This window comes from Nycticebus coucang, chromosome 20 (genome assembly GCF_027406575.1).
Source record: "Nycticebus coucang isolate mNycCou1 chromosome 20, mNycCou1.pri, whole genome shotgun sequence".
In the NCBI taxonomy this organism is placed as follows: domain Eukaryota; kingdom Metazoa; phylum Chordata; class Mammalia; order Primates; family Lorisidae; genus Nycticebus; species Nycticebus coucang.
Genome location: NC_069799.1, coordinates 8,379,650 through 8,400,782, shown reverse-complemented (window position 1 = coordinate 8,400,782; position 21,133 = coordinate 8,379,650). Strand labels below are relative to the sequence as shown.

General features: G+C 35.6%; 1 protein-coding gene across 1 annotated transcript; it reads right to left on the bottom strand.

Moving 5' to 3' along the window:
- Nucleotides 1-17,224: 17,224 nt before the first annotated feature.
- LOC128572706 (calmegin-like) lies at nt 17,225-19,498 on the bottom strand. Its single transcript, XM_053572757.1, is given in 2 exon segments — nt 17,225-18,715; nt 18,717-19,498. Coding segments are annotated over 2 exon segments (1,827 nt in total). The 5' UTR covers nt 19,428-19,498; the 3' UTR covers nt 17,225-17,599.
- Between the last annotated feature and the right edge of the window lie 1,635 nt (nt 19,499-21,133).

The window sequence follows — 21,133 nt, the reverse complement described above, 5'->3', positions numbered from 1 at the left end:
AATATGTAACTCAAACATGCTCTTAGATTTTATTGATCTTAAACTTTAATTTAAAATGGCAGTTTCTGATAGGTTGGAGAAAACCGGTTGAAATGGAACTGTGTGGTAATTTCATTGCTGTGTATGTAAATGATCCACCACTGTTTACTTGGAAAAAATGTTCCCTTTGAAATGTCACATGCAAAAAAGAATTGCTCTAATGCTATCATTAGCATTTAAAATATAGCACTCTCCAAAACATTACATCTGAAAAGGGTCTGAGTCAGGTTTTCTGTAGAAAGTATAACCAAATCATTTCATATTCAAATTGCTCTTTGAACTTAATAAAAAGAACGTTTGCACCCTGATGTCAGGTTCTGAGAGATGTTGTCAGCAATTCCTACTAGTTTGGAAGAGTAAGAAAATCTTGGGCATGATAGATGCTGCTCTTAGCTTACTGGATATCCGTTTCCTCCTCCCCCCTCACCAAAAGAATCTCAGTTTTATCTGGAGTGCGTGGAGCCCAGCAAAGCGAAGCCTTCCTTCACAGCCTGACAGCAGACACAAATGGAAGACAGTGAATTTCTGGGCTCCTCCTCCTTCATAGAACAGGGATTGGAGACTGGATACGCAGTACTGAGGAATTTAGCATGAAAAGAAAGCATGGCGAAGACAGCAGAGAAGAAAGCTAGACAAAGAAATAGGACATTTATAACTTCAAACGAAAACTTCTGACATATCCCTGAACAGCCTGGCTTGCTGTGGTCTTCTTGTTATGAGAAAAATAATACCTGTTTGTTTCAGTCACTGTAGGTGGGTTTCTTTGACAAGAGGTTTTTTGTTGCTGTGACAGAGTCTCACTGCAGTGCTGTCATCATAGCTCACTGCAGCCTCAGCCTCGGGCTCGGGGCACCCCACTGCCTCAGCCTCTGGAGTTGCATGGCATCAGCTGGGTTGTTTATTTTTTTTGTGAAGTTGGGGTCTCTCTCCCTCAGACAAGTCTCCAACTCCGGAGCTCAAGCAATCCTCCAGCCTCAGCCTCTCACAGTACTAGGATTACAAGTGTGAGCCACCATGCCCAGTGACAAGAGGTTTAAAAAAAAAAAAAAAATCCTGCCTGATTCAGATTTTACATACAGCTGAACTTATTCCTAACGCGCACAATGAGAAAACAAAACTCTAATAACACCTAAGGTTTAGTAAATTTGCCTACCAATTTAATGATGTACTTAAATGGTATGTTTCAATATCTGTTAAAGTCTAAAGTTTTTAATCAGTCTGACTAGTCTGTCCTACTTTGATGCAAATGAAAATATTTAACACCAAGTGTGCATTGCAACTTTCCAATTCTTCAAATAAACTGGAACTTTCATTGCATCAGTGATAGATTCAATTCAGAAGGGACTGGTTTCAGACCTGAATAGGCAGACCAAACTGGGTTCTATTTTAGTATGATAGCTACACGGGGACATTCCTCGATTCTACTATTTTTAATAAATATTTATTAAGTTAAATATTTATTAATATTTGTACACAAGTCACTAGTAGATAATTTAAGGAATATTTGCAAAGTAAATTTACCTGTATAGCCATCACCTTGATTAAAAATTACAACGCTAGTCCTATATACCCTTATATTAATCTGAAATTTTTAGAAAAGAATTACAATATTAGAAATACACTCAAGTCCACTGTGTCTTCACACTGTAATCACTACATACCAAGTTCCTCCCCAAAGGGAACCATAGTCCTAACTTCTAATTCCATTCATTAGGTTTACCTGGTTTTGAAAATTTATAGAGTTATAAATACACTCTTTGTGTCTGGCTCCTTTTGTTCGACCTTGGGTTTTATTTTTTAAAAAACTCATCCATTTGGTTGCACAGTGTATGTATTTTCATTTCTGTATAGCACAGTATAGTCTGAACAGACAATAATTTGGTTTTCCATCTACTGATTTACATTTGGGTTCCTTACCATCTGGGGTAGTTATGATTCGTGCACCTATGCACATTTTTGTTCATGTGTTTTGAGTAGAAATGTACAGATTTCTTGTGGATATTTACCTAGTCATGGAATGACAAGGTGATAAATTATGTATGTATTAAACTTTGATACAGCCGGTTTTCCAGGCTTTGCCGATTTACAATCTCCATCGCAGTGGATGAGAATCTCAGGTATGTCAGATCCGTTCGCACTAAAACTTTTTGCCTTTTTTCTTTCTTTACTTTAAAATAAAATTTTGGTTGGCTGGGGTTTGTGCTGGGTTTTAATATGCTTTGATTCGCATTTCCCTGATAGCTAGTGATACTATCAACACTTTTCATAGGTTTATTGACCATTTGGACAGATGTTCAAGACATTAGGGCGGCACCGTAGCTCACTGGGTGGGGTGCCGGCCACAACAACAAGGCTAGCAGGTTCAAATCCAGCCTGAGCCAGCTAAAAAAAACAATGACAACTGCAACAACAATAACAAAAAATAGCTGGGCGTTGTGGCGGGTGCCTGTAGTTCCAGCTACTTGGGAGGCTGAGGCAAGAGAATCGCTTAAGCCCAAGAGTTTGAGGTTGCTGTGAGCTGTGAAGTGACAGCTTGAGACTCTGTCTCAAAAGAAAAAACAAACCTTTTGTTCGTATTTCTATTTACCTGTGTTTTTCTAATTAATGTTTATAAATCTTATATATTTTGAGTACAAAGCTTGTCATTTAAATACATTGCAAATATCTTCTCCAACTCCGTAGTCACCTATATATTATCTAAGGTTTTGTTCTCAATAAATAGAAGATTTTGATTCTAATGTACTCAAGTTTATCACCATTTTTGCTAATGGATAGTGCTTTGATGTCTTGTTTAATAGATTTCTGCCTTCCCCAGGGTCATTCTTCTATGATCGCTATCATGTTTTTCTGATATCAACTGGACATTTATTTCTCATCCTTAGTATTTACATCATCAATCCATCTAATATTTATTTTGCATTCAGTATGAAATATGGATCTTTTATAGGAACATTCAAATGGCCCAATGTTATTTATTGAAAAAATATTCAAAAATTGCAGATTGCACTACTTAAAGATGTCAGTTTTGTCATAAATTATGTATTCACATATGTGTGGACAATTTTGTAGAATCTACATTTTGTTATTGTTCTCCATTGCTTAAGCAAGATGATTATTAATCACTGTAGCTTTTTGTGTTTTGACATGTAGCAGTGTAACTATACTACGTTGCTCTTTCAGATTTTACTGATTATTCTAAATCTTTTACATCCTCATGTAAGTCTTAGAATAAGCTTATAAAATTCCATCAAAGACTCTTTTCAGATTTTTATTGCATCATTTGATTAGTTTATAGAGAATTGAAACTAAAACATATTTTCCCTCTATTTATTTTTAAAGGTCTCTGGAAAAGTTTTAAGATTTTTGAGGTAACAGTCTTTCATGTATTTGGTTAAATTTATTCCTAAGTATTTGATTTTCTGATGTTGTTATAAAAAGCCTTTGAAATTTCATTTTTCTGTTACAATTAATTTCTATAAATTGATTTTAGATCCAACAAACTTTCTAAATTTCATTTTCAAATTTAATGATTTATAGGTAGATACTTTTGTGGGGTTTATTGCACAAAAATCATGACACTGTGAATGTCATTTGTGAAGTAGCTTTATTGTTTTTATTTTCATTTTATTTTATTTTTTCCAGTTTTTGGCTGGGGCCGGGTTTGAACCCGCCACTTCTGGTATATGGGACTGGTGCCCTACTCCTTTGAGCCACAGGCACTGCCCCCAACTTTATTGTTTACTATCTGATGTTTATAAATCTGTTTCTTCTTCCTGTCTACTTAATCTAGTTACAAAATCTAGTACAACGTAGAATATAGTGGACATCTTCACACTATTCTGATCTATCTCTGAAGAAACATTCAATATTTCATGATTAAGTGTGATGTTTATTATTATTTTTATTTATATGTACACTTAACCATTCATGTTAGAAAATTTTATTTACATTCCTTTTTTTCCTAAGAAATTTTATCATGATGACTATTGAATTATATCAAATGATTTTTCTTTAACCACTTAGATGATCATATGATTTTCTTCTGCTAGTTAGTGGATATTGGGAAATGACCTTTATGATACATATATTTTTTACTATTGGACCAAATTTACAATTCTGGAATAAATCTCAGTGATTGTGGAGTGATATATATTATGTGCGACATACACATATAGGCATAGTCTGTGTGTATAAACGTATCTATAGATACTTGTATAACTGTATCTATAGACATATATGTAATAGATATATGGGTATAAGGCATGTCTACATCAGAGAAATATATCTATTACATATTTTATATATAAATTATACATATATTAAACATAATAATCACTTGATTTGATTAACAAAATGTAAAAATAATTTGATATTTATGTTTGTGAGAGACATGTGTTGTAGAAATTTTGTAAATTTTCTAATTTTATATAATTGTTCATAATAACCTTACTTATATTTTTATTATCTGTAGAAATTGTAGGGATAATACTGATTCACGATGGTACTGGTAAATTTGTGTTGTATTATCTTTTTATTGATCAGTATTTTTTATTTTTTTAAATTTTTTTCTTAAGAGACAGGATCTCACTCTGTTACCCAGGCTAGATCACAGTGGCACAGTCATACTTCAGTGTAGCCTCAAACTCCTGGGCTCAAGCAATTCTCCTACTTTAGCCTTCCATGTAGCTAGTACTGTAGGTACAGACCACTACACCCCAGTTAATTTTTTAATTTGTTCCTTTCTTTCTTTTCTTTCTTTCTTTCGTTTTTTATTTTTATTTATTTATTTATTTTTTTTTTGAGACAGAGTGTCACTATGTCGCCCTCACTCGGTGGTGTCATAGCTCAAACTCTTGGGCTTAAGAGATTCTCTTGCCTCAACCTCCCAAGTAACTGAAACCACAGGCACCCACCACAACGCCTGGCCAGTTTTTGGTGGCAGTTGTCATTGTTGTTTGGCAGGCCCGGATTCAAACCCACCAGCTTCAGTGACGTGGCTGGCACCCTAGCTGCTGAGCTATAGGCGCTGAGCCTCACTTTTTTAGAAAGAGAGTCTCATTTATGTCTCTCACTGGTGAGTCTCCCACTGCTTAAAGAATCCTCTCAACTTGGACTGCCAAAGTGATGAGATTATTAGTATGAGCCACCACACCTGGCCTTTCTGCATCAGTCTTCACATGAATTTAAATAGATATCAACTTTGTTGACTTCCTCCAGTCTACCATTACTCCAGTTTTTCTTTCATAAACTGCTAATTTGGTCTTCATTATTTTTTCCTATGTTTTCTTTGGGTTTAACTTATAAGCTGGAAATTCAGTTGGCAAATTCATCCTAGAAAAAGTCCTATACCTCATTGCTGAATATCGATCGCTATGGTCACCTTGGAAGTACTCTTGTTGGGAAGCTATTCATTGATGCCAGTGCCTAATCCAACCTTCAAAGCAATTTTGGAACTATTTTTCTAAAATGGCCATGAGAGCTATCATTGTATTACCCTCCAGGTCCTGAATGTCATCAAAATTTCTTCCTTATAATATTTCCTTTATTTTTGGGTAAAGAAAAAAGTCATTGGGGGTCAGATCAGGTGAGTAGGGAGAGTATTCCAATAATGTTATTTGTGTATGGCTAAAAACTCCCTCACAGACTGTGCCATGCGAGCTGGTACCTCTTTGTGATGAAAGAGCCACACCTTTCTCATGCCAAGATTTTTAGTTAAGATTTTCCTGTTTCTCTACTGATGATGACTTGGTCTGTTATGCTTCTCACAGTCAGCTGATGATGTTGACACACAAGTAGACAAATTCTCACAATGTTTTTGTCAGTTCAGTTTGTAATTAGCCACCATGACCTCTTTTCATCAGTGATGCTTTCTGTCTCCCCAGGAAAACTTTCAATCCATTTGTACACTGCTGTTTTCTTCACAGCACGATCCCCATAAACTGTGGACTAACGGGCCCCTGATTTCACTTCCACTCTTGGACAGTTTAAGAACAAATTTAATGTTTATTTGTTGATTTAATTCCAGTTCCAACATTCTTGCAATAGCACACAAAAACATGCAACTATAATAATAAAAAGTACTCAGCAGGACACCACCACATGTTGACCTGAACACAGCTGTGACACTTATATATATACCAAGGTTATGAAATCTTAACAAGTTGTTTGTACAGTGCCACCATAACATAAGCACATGGTGGCAAGTTCTAAAATTTAATTGTCAGACCTCATACTCTCTTTGTATTTCTGAAGAATGTGGAATACATGGGTCATTATGCAGGTTTTAAGAAACATGAAAATCAAGAAACATAAATTTCACACAGATGGAAACAAATGAAACTCTCTCAGAAACACGGACAAGCCAAGCAATGTGAAACTTGAATGGGTGAATCAGAAAGGATGCTACTAATTGTGTTTCTTGGAAATAAAGTAATGGATCATAACATGGTGTGTATCAAAACTTTCATAGCGACCTACATATTTGCCAAAAGTAGCTTGTTTTGTTGCTTTAGAATAACAAATAAAATCCTCTTTAACTGATTTCCTAGACTGATAATTAACATCACTTGTGGTAAGAAATGATTTTTGGCAAATAATTTCCTTTGTGTTTCAGAAAAGTTATTTTATGCTGTCTTCATAGCAGTCTGGTTAATACACAAAGTAGAGTGTTATTTATTTTATAGAAGAAGAAAACAAATAATCTAAGTATGCATATGAAAAAGTTTAATATATAATTTTAATATCTATCTTTATTATATTCAGTTCTAAAGATTTTGAATTTTTACGAATTTTTTTCGAACACTTTTTTTAGAAATGAATTGCTTAAAAAAATTTAGGGAATTTCTTTCTCTTTTAAATTTTTAGATTATGGATTTGTCTCTTTTAGCCTTTATTTCTGTTAATTGTTGTTGTCTCATATATTTTGAGGCAATGTTGATAAATGTATACAAATTCAGAATTTTGATATCATCATTTAACTCTAAAAATAATGAATATTCTCCTTTATCTCTAGTAATATTTCTTCTTTAAAGTGTGCTTCATATATCTACACAAATTTTCTTACTGTTATTTTTTGCAGAGTATGGCTTTTCTCATTCCTTTCTAACTTTCTGTGCCTTTATCTGTATTTAAGTAGATTCTCCTATATACAGAATATGAAAATTTAAAAAAACCAATCTGAAAACTCATATTATTAATTGATAATGGTAGTTTAAAATATCTTTAATTTTCATTATATCTTACTTTTTAATTACAAATATTAGGAGTTCACAGGAGAATAATTAATTTCAACGAAATCTGGAAAATTCTTCTTAAAGATGGAGGATGATCAGATTAGAGTACCTCTTTATATAGTCAGTAATTCTATTTGTTTAATTAGAGATTGGTTGAAGCTGCTTAGCATTGTGGAAAACACCTGGATTTTAAACTCAGACTTGAGTTCAAAACTTGCCTTCAACATTTTCTTTTCAATTAATATTTAGCAAGTTACTAATGTTCTGAGTTTTGCTTCTCTCATCTGTCAAGTAAGGAAAATGAGTAACTAAACCACAGAAATGATGTGAGAATGAGAAACAGTTTTTGGGAAACAACATAGCAGAGGCTGAAGGCATTAGAATAACAAGTAAATTCGTTTCGGATGTGTTTGTCAGGCTGCAAATTAACACTACGTGTGATAAGAAACATTTCCCATGTTTCAGGAAAGTTATTTTATGCTGTACTCATAGCAGTCTGGTAAATGGACAAAGCCAAGTGTTCTATTATTTCACAGAAGAAGAAACTTTGATCCAGAGACAAAAACAATTGCCATGATTATTGTTAGTAAAATTCTTTGAACACCTTGTCCTTTACCAAAGGACAGGTTGAGCTACTTAATTAGAATACACAATTTCTGATGCTTTAACTTATTGCTTAGGGAACTACCTAAAATCCAAACTTTATTTCCACTGTTTAAGTTCCTTGTATAACTCCAAATATCCAAGAATTGTCTTTGTCTTGGTTATCTCCTATAGCTAACTTATTTACAAAGTTCACTTTGTAAAACTTCTTCACACTATTGGCTATGCTATGCTATACAAGGAACTTAAACAGTGGAAATAAAGTTTGGATTTTAGGTAGTTCCCTAAGCAATAAGTTATAGCATCAGAAATTGTGTATTCTAATTAAGTACTCAACCTGTCCTTTGGTAAAGGACAAGGTGTTCAAAGAATTTTACTAACATACACATATAAGCCCACATTGGGAATTAAGAAGTCTGGAGTCTAAAGAGCCTCTGCCAATCATTAAAAGTCATAGAAACCATCTTTCTTTGTGGCTAGGTTTATATTCACTTGTAGATAAAAGGAGAGGGCCTTACGTATATTTCCAAGGTCCTTTCTAGATCTGCAGATTCATGATTATATGAACCCAATGCTTCCAATGCTAACCATGAATTTATAGGAGAGTTCTGCCATCCATTTCTTTTTAGTGCTGTTGGATTTACTGATATGTAACTCATATACAGCATGAATAAGGACACCCTGCCTTGAGAACTTTGTCAATAACTCATTGAACCATGGCAGGGTTCTCCCCACTCTACAGGATGTTATCTGTAGGAAGGTTCAATAAATAGTTACTGATACATCCTTGAGTACATGAATGTTTTTAAAACCCTGATGCTTCTTTCTATTTCACAGTGGGAACAATCAGGATGGACTCTTGAAATTGCTTTTACAGTTTTCTGACTTGTTTGGAACTCTCCATTCCACTCTCAAAGAAAAATGGACATATTCAAGTTCACCTAAGATGAACTCCTATAAAGCTTTCCACTCAGATGACTGAATGATGTTGAGCAGAATTTTGCACAAGAAATGAACTTTGGCAGGACATTGTACTGACTGCCCTTGAAGTGTAGAAAAGGGTAAGGCAATGAGAATAAAAAAGAGCTCAATTACTTGGCCACTGATAATTCCCATGGAACACAAAGCAAGGCTAATGCAGCAAAATACAGTCTGCAGTATTACACAGATGTGAAAATAAGATAGGAATCATTTATAATTTTTTTTTAGTTTTGCACAGGACACTAAAAGACTAATTTGTGATACAGTTTATCTAAAGAATGGTGCATGTCAGATTTTTTGAAAAGGGTAATTTTATTTCTTTAGTGACTACACATGACAAAATAATTCAAAAATCATGCAAATGTGAAGTTTCTAAAACCATAAAATTAAAGTAGGAGAGGATTTGGTGAATTTTACCTTACATAGGTTCTAAAGTCGGAGTATATCTCTAATAGAAGCATATGAATAATCAAAGGTCCAAACAGTAACTGGTGATCACCCAGTATTATTATTAACAAACTGAATTGGAAATCACTACAAAAAGTGCTAGTTCTGACTAGTTGCTAATTATGTGAACATAGGAAATTCATATAAATTCTGCATACCTCGATTTCTACATCTAAAAAAATGTAGTGGGAATGAGGCTACATCAGTGGATCTCAAATTGTGGTCCATGAATTCCTTGAAGATCCTAGGTCTATTATAATGTGACTGTGAGTTCATCAACTACTGAGCATTGTACCAGGCATTGCAAATAAATGCCTATTAACTACAATGCATCAAACACACATTTTTTACTATTGCAATGAATAAAATATGTAATAATCCTTGCTAGCTAGATGACTGTGAAAAAACTTATTTAATCTCTCTATGCTTTGGTCTCCTCGACTGTAAAACAAAGATGTTAGTAACAAGCCTTTCACAATTGGTATGTTGTGAGTATTAAAAGCATAATCAAGGAAAGATCTTAGAAGAGCATTTTGCACACAAACAATACTGAAAATGTTTAACCATCATAACTCTCATGATTATTATTACTAGAATTCTTAAAACCTTGATAAATTAGTAGTAGCTTCTCATCATTCTATAGTTTTTCAGTGAACAAATAATAAAAGTATAATAATGATCAGTAGGGTCCTCAAGAAATATATGAACTTAGAAAGAGCATTGTTCTGGTAATTTATTGCTGAAAAACAAATTACTCAAAAATTTACTATCATAGGACACCCCTCTTCTATTGCACATGACTTTGTGGACCTGGTATTTAGAAAGGGTTCAACTGGTCTATCTGATCCCAGTGACAACAGCTGAAGCAGCTGGGGTCAGAAGCTCCTCATGCAATTCATGGGAGGAGCTAGCTACACAAGGATGTGAATTCCAGGAGGCATGGTTTGTTAAAGTGGAGGCATTTTTGGAAAACCAGTTCTTATTATCTCATGGAAGTTGAGAATGACTGGTGAGTTAATCCCTATATCCCTCTTCAGCTTTTGGTGCCCACAAATCTAATTGGTATTTGCTTCATGGGCAAGAGAATGCTTTTATTAACACAACTGCCTGCACCATCAGGCATTCTCAATGCTATTTCTGTTGGCACATGTTATTTCTTTCCCAAAATATAAAAGCAGCGTGCTCTGCCCACTGAAGACACATTTGCCATTTACAATCCTATAGGTGTTATTTCACCACTTATTTCCCTCTATATATTAGAGTGTGAGCTTTCCTCTTATTTAAAATTTAAATAGTGCCCTGGATTGCTCCTCCAATATGCCAAATTTTGAAGATGAAAGTCAACTAAGATTTTTGCTATTTGAATTTGTGGCAACAGATATCTAAAATAGATTATGTAGGTAGATGACTGTAATTTAAAATAAAAACAAAAAGCTTGGAGGGCTATATTGAGTTGTTCATCATCTAAAAGTATTTTCAGGGATCAAGTGGTTTCCGTCACAGGGCTTAAACAGCTTTTAGTTGCAATCTAACCTGCATAGAAAGAGGGGGTGACTTTTATACATGACACACAACTTCAGATCTTGTTTTTCTCATTTAAATGTATGCAGAATTTAGGATTAATTATGTTTATGCATAGCTTTTCCAATATGAGGATTTAACTCCCCCCTTGCAGACTAAAAGGAAATTTTATTTTTGCACCATGCCAGATTAAAGTACTTTAGTATCCTCCAAGTTCTCCATCAGCTGTTTCAAGTTCTTGGTCATCATAAGACAGTATTGCTCCTTCTGTTTAGGGGGTGTGTGCTTATACCATTTTCATGTATATCGGGCATCATTTTCCACTGGTAATCTGTTAAGTCCTATTTATGTCATGTAACATTTACAATTGAAAAAACAGTGACTGTCATGTTATTCCCTCCATATTGAAAAATATGTAGCAATTTTTCTGGGGATAAGTTTTACCTTTCATGTTATCTGCCAAATCAAAATCTTAACTTTGGTGTTGCCTCATATAATTCCCTCTATTTATAGAATAAAATTTATTTTCTTATTTTAATTCAAATGTATAATTTTATACATTTATAATGTGTATGTTTGTACATTTTATGATGTATAAATTTATGCATTTATATAAGTGTATTAAAGTGTATTATAAAATGTATAATTTCATACATTTATATAAAAGTTTAGACTTTAAGGAAAATTGAAAAGTAATATAGGAATTTCCATATATTCCCCCTGCATGTGCATACACATAACTCACACACTCTCTCACTATGTATACATACTCCCTATTTTCCAATTATTAGCATCTTGCATTAATGCGGTTACTTTGTTGCAATTCTAAACTAATATTGGTCCTTTATTGGGAATCAAAGGTTGTATTTTACATTCATGTTCACTTTTTTGTTGTATAGTTCTCTGAGTTTTTATTTATTTATTTATTTATTTAGACAGAGTCTCACTATGTCGTCCTCGGTAGAGTGCCGTGGCGTCACAGCTCACAGTAACCTCAAATTCTTGGGCTTAAGAGATTCTCTTGCTTCAGCCTCCCGAGTAGCTGGGACTACAGGCACCTGTCATAATGCCTGGCTATTTTTTGGTTGTAGTTGTCATTGTTGTTTGGCAGGCCTGAGCTGGATTCGAACCCGCCAGCTCCAGTGTATGTGGCCGGCACCCTAGCTGCTGAGCTACAGATGCTGAGCCAGTTCTCTGAGTTTTGAATAATGCATAATCTAAATTATTGACAATTGCAATTTTCACACAGAATAGATTTATTGCATTGAAAACCCACCATACTTCACCTGTTTATTTCCTCCACCCCCATCCCACCACTCTGTCTGGACTCTGGACAACTAATAATATTTTTATTGTCTTTATAGTTTACCCCCCCCAAGATATTATATAGATGTGATCTTATAGTATGTGCCTTTCTCACAGTAGCTTCCTTCATTTAGCAATAAGTATTTCAGATTTCTCAATGTCTCTTTGTAGCTCTTTAGCTCATATCTCCATTACATGATGTACATAGCTTTTTCACTTATTAAAATCATTTTGGTTGCTTCCAAGTTTGGGCAATAAGCAGCATTCATGTGCAGATGTTTGTGTGTCTATACATTTTCAACTCATTGAATAAATAACCAAGAAGCATGTTTGCTGGCTCACAGGATAAGCCCATGTTTCTGTCTGGAGAAACTGCAGAACTGTCTTACAAAGTGCCTGTGCCATTTTGCATTCCAACCAACAGTGAATGAGAGGATTGTCAATGTTTTGGATGTTAGCCATTCTAATAGGTAACTAGAGGTATCTCACTGTTTTTATTTAAATTCTCTTATGACATATGATAGGGAGCATTTTTCATATGCTTATTTAACATCTGTACATTATCTTTGGTGAAGTGTGTGTTCAGAACTGTTGCTTATTTTTTAATCAATTGTTCATTTTTTTCTTATTAAATTTAAGAGTTATTTGTATATTTTGGATAACAGTTCTTCATCAGATATATGTTTTGAAAACATTTCCCCCAATCTGTGGCTTTTCTTTTTTTTCTCTTAATAATATCTTTCACATAACAAAGTTTTTACTTTTGATAAAGTCCACTTGTCATTATTTCCTTTTTTGTATGATGCTTTGGATGTTCTAACAACTGACCACCAAGGCCAAGGTTCCTATCATTTCTCCTATGTTAACATTTAGAAGTCTTATAGCTTTTTATGTTACACTTAGGTCTCTGATCCATTCACTTTTCATTACATATCCAAGATATTTTGAAAAAATTTTTTGGTATATAGCTATCCAATTGTTTCATTTATTAAAAGGATGATCATTTCTCCATGGAATAGCTTTGTTCCAAAGCTCAGTTGTCCAACATCAGTTGACTATATGCCTGTGGGTCTATTTTGGTGCTCTCTATAAAAGTTTTAGATGGAAAAGAAAAACAAACAAGGGCAGATAGGATATAATTCTGAGGTAAAAGTGACAGAACCTACCAGAGATTCTACAGGAAGAAGTTGTGGGGTAGAGCAAGAAGGAGCAACGTATCAGCAGAGATCAGCTTCCAAGACGGCTCCTGTCTGGTGAAAAGAGTAGGCGGTGGGTAGATTTCTCCATCCCTCACATCTCTGGCAATCAGCAGCCTCCTGAGCTGCTAGAGAGCTTTTTTTACACTCACAAGCCAAAACCTGTTCCTGTCAGTGAGCAAAGCACCAGGCTTCCAGCACCATTGGGGTTGCTTCCTATCTTCACAGACCTGAGCTGAGTAGGCAGGCACCACATTGCTTCTGCACTCAGCATTCGACTTTCGTCCTCCCTTTGGGGCTTTAGACCCTCAGCTTTCATCTCACTATTTCCCAGACACACATTTTCCAACTCTGGCCTGGACTATGAGAGCCACAGGGCCCGTGGGTCCCAAGGGGTCTGCAATACCCCAGAACCTGAGCATTCCAGGTGGACTGTCTTCTGCAGAAAGAGACAGAGATGACCAGAGGGCTGCTGTCCTCCATTCACATTCTTTTCCTCCCCTGCACTTCCTCCCCCTGAGGCTGCCAAGAAAGATGGTTGAGCTGAGGCTCTCAGAAATGGAGGCTTCCCCTCTGTTTGTACATCCACTGCACTGTAGCTTTCTCAGAGAGTCGGGCTCAAGGCTTTCCACTTAAAGACCTACAGTGGACTAAGGGATGATTGACTGTGAGCTTCCTGCTCACCAACCCTCCTCACCCTCCCCAGTGCGGATTGCCCAGCTGCTCTATCAGGGCAGGGCATAATCTGAAGCAGAAGGACATCAAACCTGTTTGAGCATCTCATAGGCAACTGAAGATCAGCCTGCTTCTACCTGGGGACAGGCCCACAAACCAGGTCATACAACCAGTACTCAATGATGTGGCTTAAGAAAAGACTTGTAAGTTAATCTCAGAAGGCAAGGGAGCCTGTGTGAGCAGAACTGAAAAGAGTGCAGTGGGGTCCCAACTACAGTACCCTGTTGGAACACCTCTCCCCTCACAGGAAGCCTGAGGTGGGTTCTGGACAGAAAGCCTCTAGCCCACAATGCCATTGCTGAGGAGCTCTGCTGGTTTGAGCTCCTTACTGCCAGATACCAGAGGGACACCACATGTCAGAGGAGAGGGGATAAAGGTGAGACCTGCTGTTGACAGCCAGACTGTGAATCTCAGATGGCCCTTCACCCACTAGCAGTCTTTCTAGCTGGATGCGGGCATGTTAGCTCCCCACCTTGGTTTCTCCAACAGCCAGGTGCAGATCATTGACTCCTCCCAAGGCAGCTTTCTTACCACTTTTTGTGGCACCTGAGGGCAAATTTACCCAACCCACCCCACCCAGCCTCACTCCCCCCCCCTACTGTGATGGAAAATAAAAATTCACTCAGAAATTCTAGGGTTTTTGTCCAATACCTGAGTGCTTTTCCTGAGGGGCTAGAGCTGGCCACAGGTCCCCAAAACAACACCACAGCCAGTCCTATCCAGCAAGTGCCACCTACTGACAAGGAGGTCACTTTGCACAGCCCTTTAAATTTACTAACTCAATCATAATGCATAATGGATAAAAGATTTAAACCTAAGGTTTGAAAGCTTAAGAATTTAAAAATGAAATATAGGAAAAACTCTTCTATATATTAGCCTAGGCAAAGAATTTATGATTAAGACTTCAATGGCAATTATAGCAATTTAATCAAGTATCATTTAAATTGATACTTGATTAAATTAAAAGGGAACTTGCTAAGGAAATAATCAACAGAGCAGACAGACAACTTATAGAATGACATAAAATATTAGAAAACTATACATCTAATATAGAGCTACTATCCAGAATCTACCAAGAACTCAGCCAAGTCAGCTAGAAAAGCACAAATAATCCCATTAAATTGTGCGCAAAAACATGAACAGAACCTTCTCAAAGGAAGATTAAACAGATGGCCAACGAACATATAAAAAAATGGTCAAAGTCATTAATCCTCAGGAAAGTGTAAATTGAAATCACAATGAGACTATAACCTTACTCTTGTGATAATGGCATTTATAAAATGTCCCAAAACAGGAGATGCTGGAATGGATGCAGAGAGAAAAAAACACTTACACACTGTTGGTAGGACTACAAGTTAGTACAATCTCTATGGAAAACAGTATGGAGATTCCTCAAATAAAGAAAAGGAGGCCTACCATTAGATCTAGCTATTTCACTGCTTGGTATATACCTAAAGGATAAGAAGTAATTTTATCAAAAAGACACCTGCACTTGAATGTTCATTGCAGCACAACACACAGATGAAAAGATGTGCAATCAACCCAGGTAGCCGTGAATTCATGGGTGAATTACCATAATGTGGTGTGTATAATATACTATGGAATACCACTTGGCCACAAAGGAGGATGAATTAATGCTTTTTGTAGCAATTTGAATGAAATTGGAGATCATTATCCTAAGTAAGTTATCTAAAGAATGGAAACACAAACAGCACATGATCATTATTAAATTGGAACTAATCAATCAGTACACATGAACACAGAGAGAAGTAAAACTCAGTAGAAACCAATCTGGGGGAAAGGAGCAAAAATCTACCTAATGGGTACAATAAACACTATGAGGAGATGGGCACACTTATAGCCATGACTCCAGCATTACAAAAGTGATCCAGAGAACCAAAAACATTTGTAAACAAATAAGAAAAGAAGATGAGAGGGGCTATCTGTGCTCTGTGCCTAATCATCTATTTTCTCATAATTAAATAAGAGGTACATGTAGACTTTTTGAAAAGGTTCCTTATCAAGTTGAGGAGGTTCTACTCTAGTCTTAATTTGCTGATAATTTTCACCATCATGAGTACTGGATTCCTTCAAATGCTTTTTCCTGATCTGTTAATTTTTGATTATATAGTTTGTCTTTATCATATGATCATGATTTTTCTGCTTTATCCTGCTGATATGATGGGTTATACTAACTGATTTCCAGTCTTGCATACCTGGGATAATTTTCACATGGTTGAGGCATGTAATTGTTTTTGTATATTTCTGGATTTTGATTTGATAATATTTTGTGATTGAGTTTTTTTTATCTATGTTCATGAGGGACACTGGTTTGTAGTTTTTCTTTTTCATAATATCTGTATCTAGTTTTGGTATCCGTGCAATGCTGGCCTCAAAGAATGATACAAAGAAGTGTTTTCCTTACGTTGATTTTCTGGAAAAAGTTCCAGAGAATTGATATCATTTCTTACTTAAATGTTTGGTGGAGTTCACTCATGAAGCCATCTTAAACTTGTATTTCTTTTTTGAAAGGTTTTTAATTTGATTCAATTCTTTTAATAGATATGGACACATTTATACTATCTATTTCTTCTTGTGTAATTTCTAGTAATGAGTAATTTTCAAGGAATTAGTTCCCTTCAGCATTGAAATGTTCAAAATATTCCTTTATTATTCTTTTAGTGTCCACAAGGTAAGTAAAAATGATTTTCCTCTTTCACATTTATGATGTGATTAATGTATTTCTTTTTTGTTTGTTTGTTTGTTTGTTAGCCTGGCTAATTTATTCATTTTTCTCTATTGATTTTCTGTTTTAAATTTTATTTATTTCTGTTTTAATTACTATTATTATTGTTCTTTTCATTATTTTGGGATTGCATTGCTCTTTTTTTGTGGGGGGGAGCTTTTTAAGATGGAGGCTTCAGTAGCTTATTTTAAATCTTTTTTCTCTTTTCCTTTCTAACACACACTTCCAATGCTATGAATTTCATTATAGGCACTGCTTTTGCTGAATCTCACAACTTTTGATAACTTTTATCAAATGTTTCATTTTACATGTAGTTCAACATATTTTAATTTATTTTGAGACTTCTAATTTCACCCAAGTGTTTTCTTTTTTTTTAGCTCTGCACAATAGAACACACTCTCATTTTTATTATAGAACTGCCAGTTATACTGCAGTAGAGCCATTTAAAGTGGGAATTCCAATAACTGATTTTTTCAATAGCAGTGAAGCTTCTACATGTTATTTTGCTCTGTACAAATCAAAACTATCTCCAAACTTCTAAACTGTTTAACTTCTAAGGATAATAATCTCTTAAATCTGATATGTAACATGCCACTTTTATTTTAAATTCAAAGACCAGGCAACTTTAAAGTTACTTTTTCCTTCCCTGAAAAGAAAGACTAAAATAAACGCTGAAAGAATAACGTTGCTAGATATTAGAAACGGAAGTGCAGGTTGATTCAAGTTCAGTTCTGGCACACTGACTTTAGAATGCCAAATATCTTTCTCAGGAAACACAAATACTTGAGAACAGTTCAGTCCTTTCGTACTCTTCTTTTGCGTACTGACTTTATTGGCCCATCTCCAGATCCTGCACTCTCATCTGCTTCTTTCATCTCATCCTCTGATCCAGACTTACTTGATTTATTACCTTCTTCTTGAGCTTCTATGATTTCAGCTTCTTCTTCACTCTTTTCCTCAGGTTCACCTTCCTCTTCTTTTTCAAGAATTTCACCATCACTTTGCTTTTTTTCCTCTTCTAAGTCTATCGGCTTCTCTGGGGCTGCTTTCTCTTCCTTCACTTCTTGTTCTAGTGCTCCCTTTGTTTGTGGTTTACATATGTCAGTTCTTTTATACTCTGTGTTTTCATATGTTTTCTTTCTTGGCCAACAGAATGAAGTGATTAGTGCTATTGGCAGCCCTGCTGTCACAAGATAAATCAACCAAAGCCATGGGCGTTCTTGAGCAGCAGCCATTAACCGTTTAAATACACCAGGCTCATTAGCACTTGCTATCATTATTTTCCATCCCCAACCATCTGTAGCCCAGTGATCTGCGACTTCTTTTTCTGAGCAGATAATAAAATTATCAAAGTAGATATTAGACGTCATAGACCAAAGTTCTAACCCAAGAGCACAGAAAGAAGCCAGAAGAAATGGACTGTCATCTTCAAAGTAATCTGGATTAGGAATTTTTCGAGGACTCCAGATTCCCTGGTAGTTAGGGTTATCGATCATTGGAGGTTTCCATACTCCTTTGTATTTTGGGTTGTCTATCATGGGAGGTTTCCATTCTCCACACCCAACTTGACATGCTGGATTAGGAATACGAGGTGCCTCCCATTCTCCATCCATGTCCTCATTCCAGTCATCAGGTTTTTCAGCAGTAGGATCTGAGATAAATTTTGGTTCATCATCAAGCCAGCCATCAGGTTTAGTAACACTTAAATCTTCTATTTCAGCAGGTTCACTCTCATCCCAATCCTCTGGTTTGATGGCAGAAGAATCAGGGATTTTTGCTCTTTCATCCCACTCATCAGGTTTTTTATCATTGGGATCATCAATTTCTTTGGGAGGATTGATGGGAGGAACTACATCCTCTAGCAGGCTTCCTTTGTTTACAACTATTTGATCAATTAATACCTCGAATGTTATTATCTGGATTCATCACAAGGGTGTAAAGATGAGTCTTCCTGTCTGTAAAGAATGTTTTAAGGTCTACATCTGGAGGTTTGGCATGTTTCTCTTCAAAAACTCCAGTTTTCGGATGTTTATGTCTGAAGATAAAATGAAGTTTATAATCTTCTCCACATTTATCTGGTCCAAACATAATAGTATAGGATGTTTTATCATAAAAGTTTTCCAGAATCAAATCATCAGTGTCTGCTAGGAGCTTAATGTATGCACCTCCACAATCAATACCATCTTGAAAATTTACTTCATATTGAACTATCAAAGGTTTATCAGCAAAAATAAAGGGTTTTGCTAATATAGCAGATATTGCGTGATGCTTTGCTCTAGATTTCAATACCAGTCCTCGGTCACCAGGTACCTGGTTTTCTTTCAACTCTTCTATTTCCCATCTTCCATCATATAGAGAAATTTCTTCATCCATATCATCTTTCTTCGCTTTTGATAAGACCCACCCAGCCAACATTCCACTATCAAACGTTTCTGCAAAATATACTTCTCCTATAGGTTTTGGTGTCTTATATTTAATCTCTGAGGAAAGTTCACCTTCATTAACATTAATCTCTTCTGAATTTTTATCAAAGTCTTCCATCTCAACACCATCATCCGTAAATTCTGCATTAACTGAGATGAACAGAAGACCGAAACATAGCGAAAAGCCTTGAAAATGCATATTATCTGTTTTGAGGGCCTGTTTTCGGCAGCGGCAGCTCAGATGATCGAATCGCTGCCACTTGGTCCCGGCGTCTCCACCCAAGTGTTTTCTATAAGTGTGTTGTTTTATCTCTAGTATTTTGGGATTTTTCCAGATGTTTTTCCATTATCAAATTCTACTTCGATTTTATTGAGGTCTGACAGAATACTTTGTATATCTGTTCTTTTAACTATGGTACAGTGTGTTGTATGACCCAGAATGTGGTCTCTCTTGATTAAAATAGAAGTTTAATGTTCCGTCTGAGCTGGAGAACATACATTTGGCTATGCTTTGATATAGTATTCTCTAAATGTCAATTAAATCCATCTGATCAATAGTCTGTTCAGTTCCACTCTGTCCTTATTGACTTTCTGCCTGCTAGTTAAGTCAATTAGTGATAGGGAATTCTTCATTTCTCTATCTAAAGAGTGGATTCTTTTCCTTCTATTTGCAGTTATATTAGCTTTTGTCTTGCTTTGATGCTATGCTGTTAGGTAAATACACAGTAAAGACTGTCAGGCCTTTTTGGAGCATTAACCCCTTTACCCTTATGCAATGCTTGCATTTATCCCGAATTATTTGCCTCAGTCTGAAGTCTGTTTACTTAGGAGTCATATAGCTACTTTGGCTTTCTTTTGATTATTGGTAGCATTTCCCCCCTTCATTCCTTTTCTTTCAAACTATCTGGTGCATTTATATTTAAAGTGGGTTTCTTGTAGACCATCTAGAGTTGGGTCTTGTTTTTTGATCTACTTTTGTCACCTCTGTCTTTCAATTTTTATATTTATGCCACACACATATAAAGTGACTGTCAATAAACTTAGATTAACATCTATTAATATCTATCATGTTGTAATAGGCAACATGTTGTATTTTTTGTTCATTGCATTTGTTCTTTTTTCTACCTTCACTAATTTTAAGTGATCATTTTATGACTTCTTTTTATTTTTTAATGTTAGTTTATTGATTTTACTTCAATTTCAAATTTTAAGTGATTGCTTTATAGTTTGTAATATATATTTACAATTAATCTATGTTCACTTGCAGATAATACAACCCTGCTCCTTAAGTAGTGTAGGTGCCTTGCATTTGCCTGATGATTAGCAACATTGAGAATTTTTACATACCTCCCTCCTATCCTTTATATGATTGTTATCATTCCTCTTACTTATCTATATACATTACTGTTATTACAATTGAACACAATCATCCAGCAGTTCAATTAAAAATAAGAAAAACAGTTAGGGACAGTGCCTGTGGCTCAGTGAGTAGGGCACTGGCCCCATATACCAAGGGTGGTGGGTTCAAACCCAGCCCCGGCCAAACTGCAACAAAAAAATAGCCGGGCGTTGTGGCGGGCGCCTGTAGTTCCAGCTACTTGGGAGGCTGAGGCAAGAGAATCACCAAAGCCCAGGAACTGGAGGTTGCTGTGAGCTGTGACACCACAGCACTCTAAAGTGAGACTCTATCTCTAAAAAAAAAAAAAAAAAGGTTATATTTTACTCTCTTTTATTTCTTCTCTGATGCTTTTATTTTCTTTTTGTAGATGAAAGTTTCTGACCTGTATAATTTCCCTTCTCTCTGAAGAACTTGTAACTTTTCTGGCAAAGCAGGTCTGCTAGTCACAAATGACCTCAGTTTTTGTTTGTTTGAGAAAACATTTATTTCTTATACACATATGAATA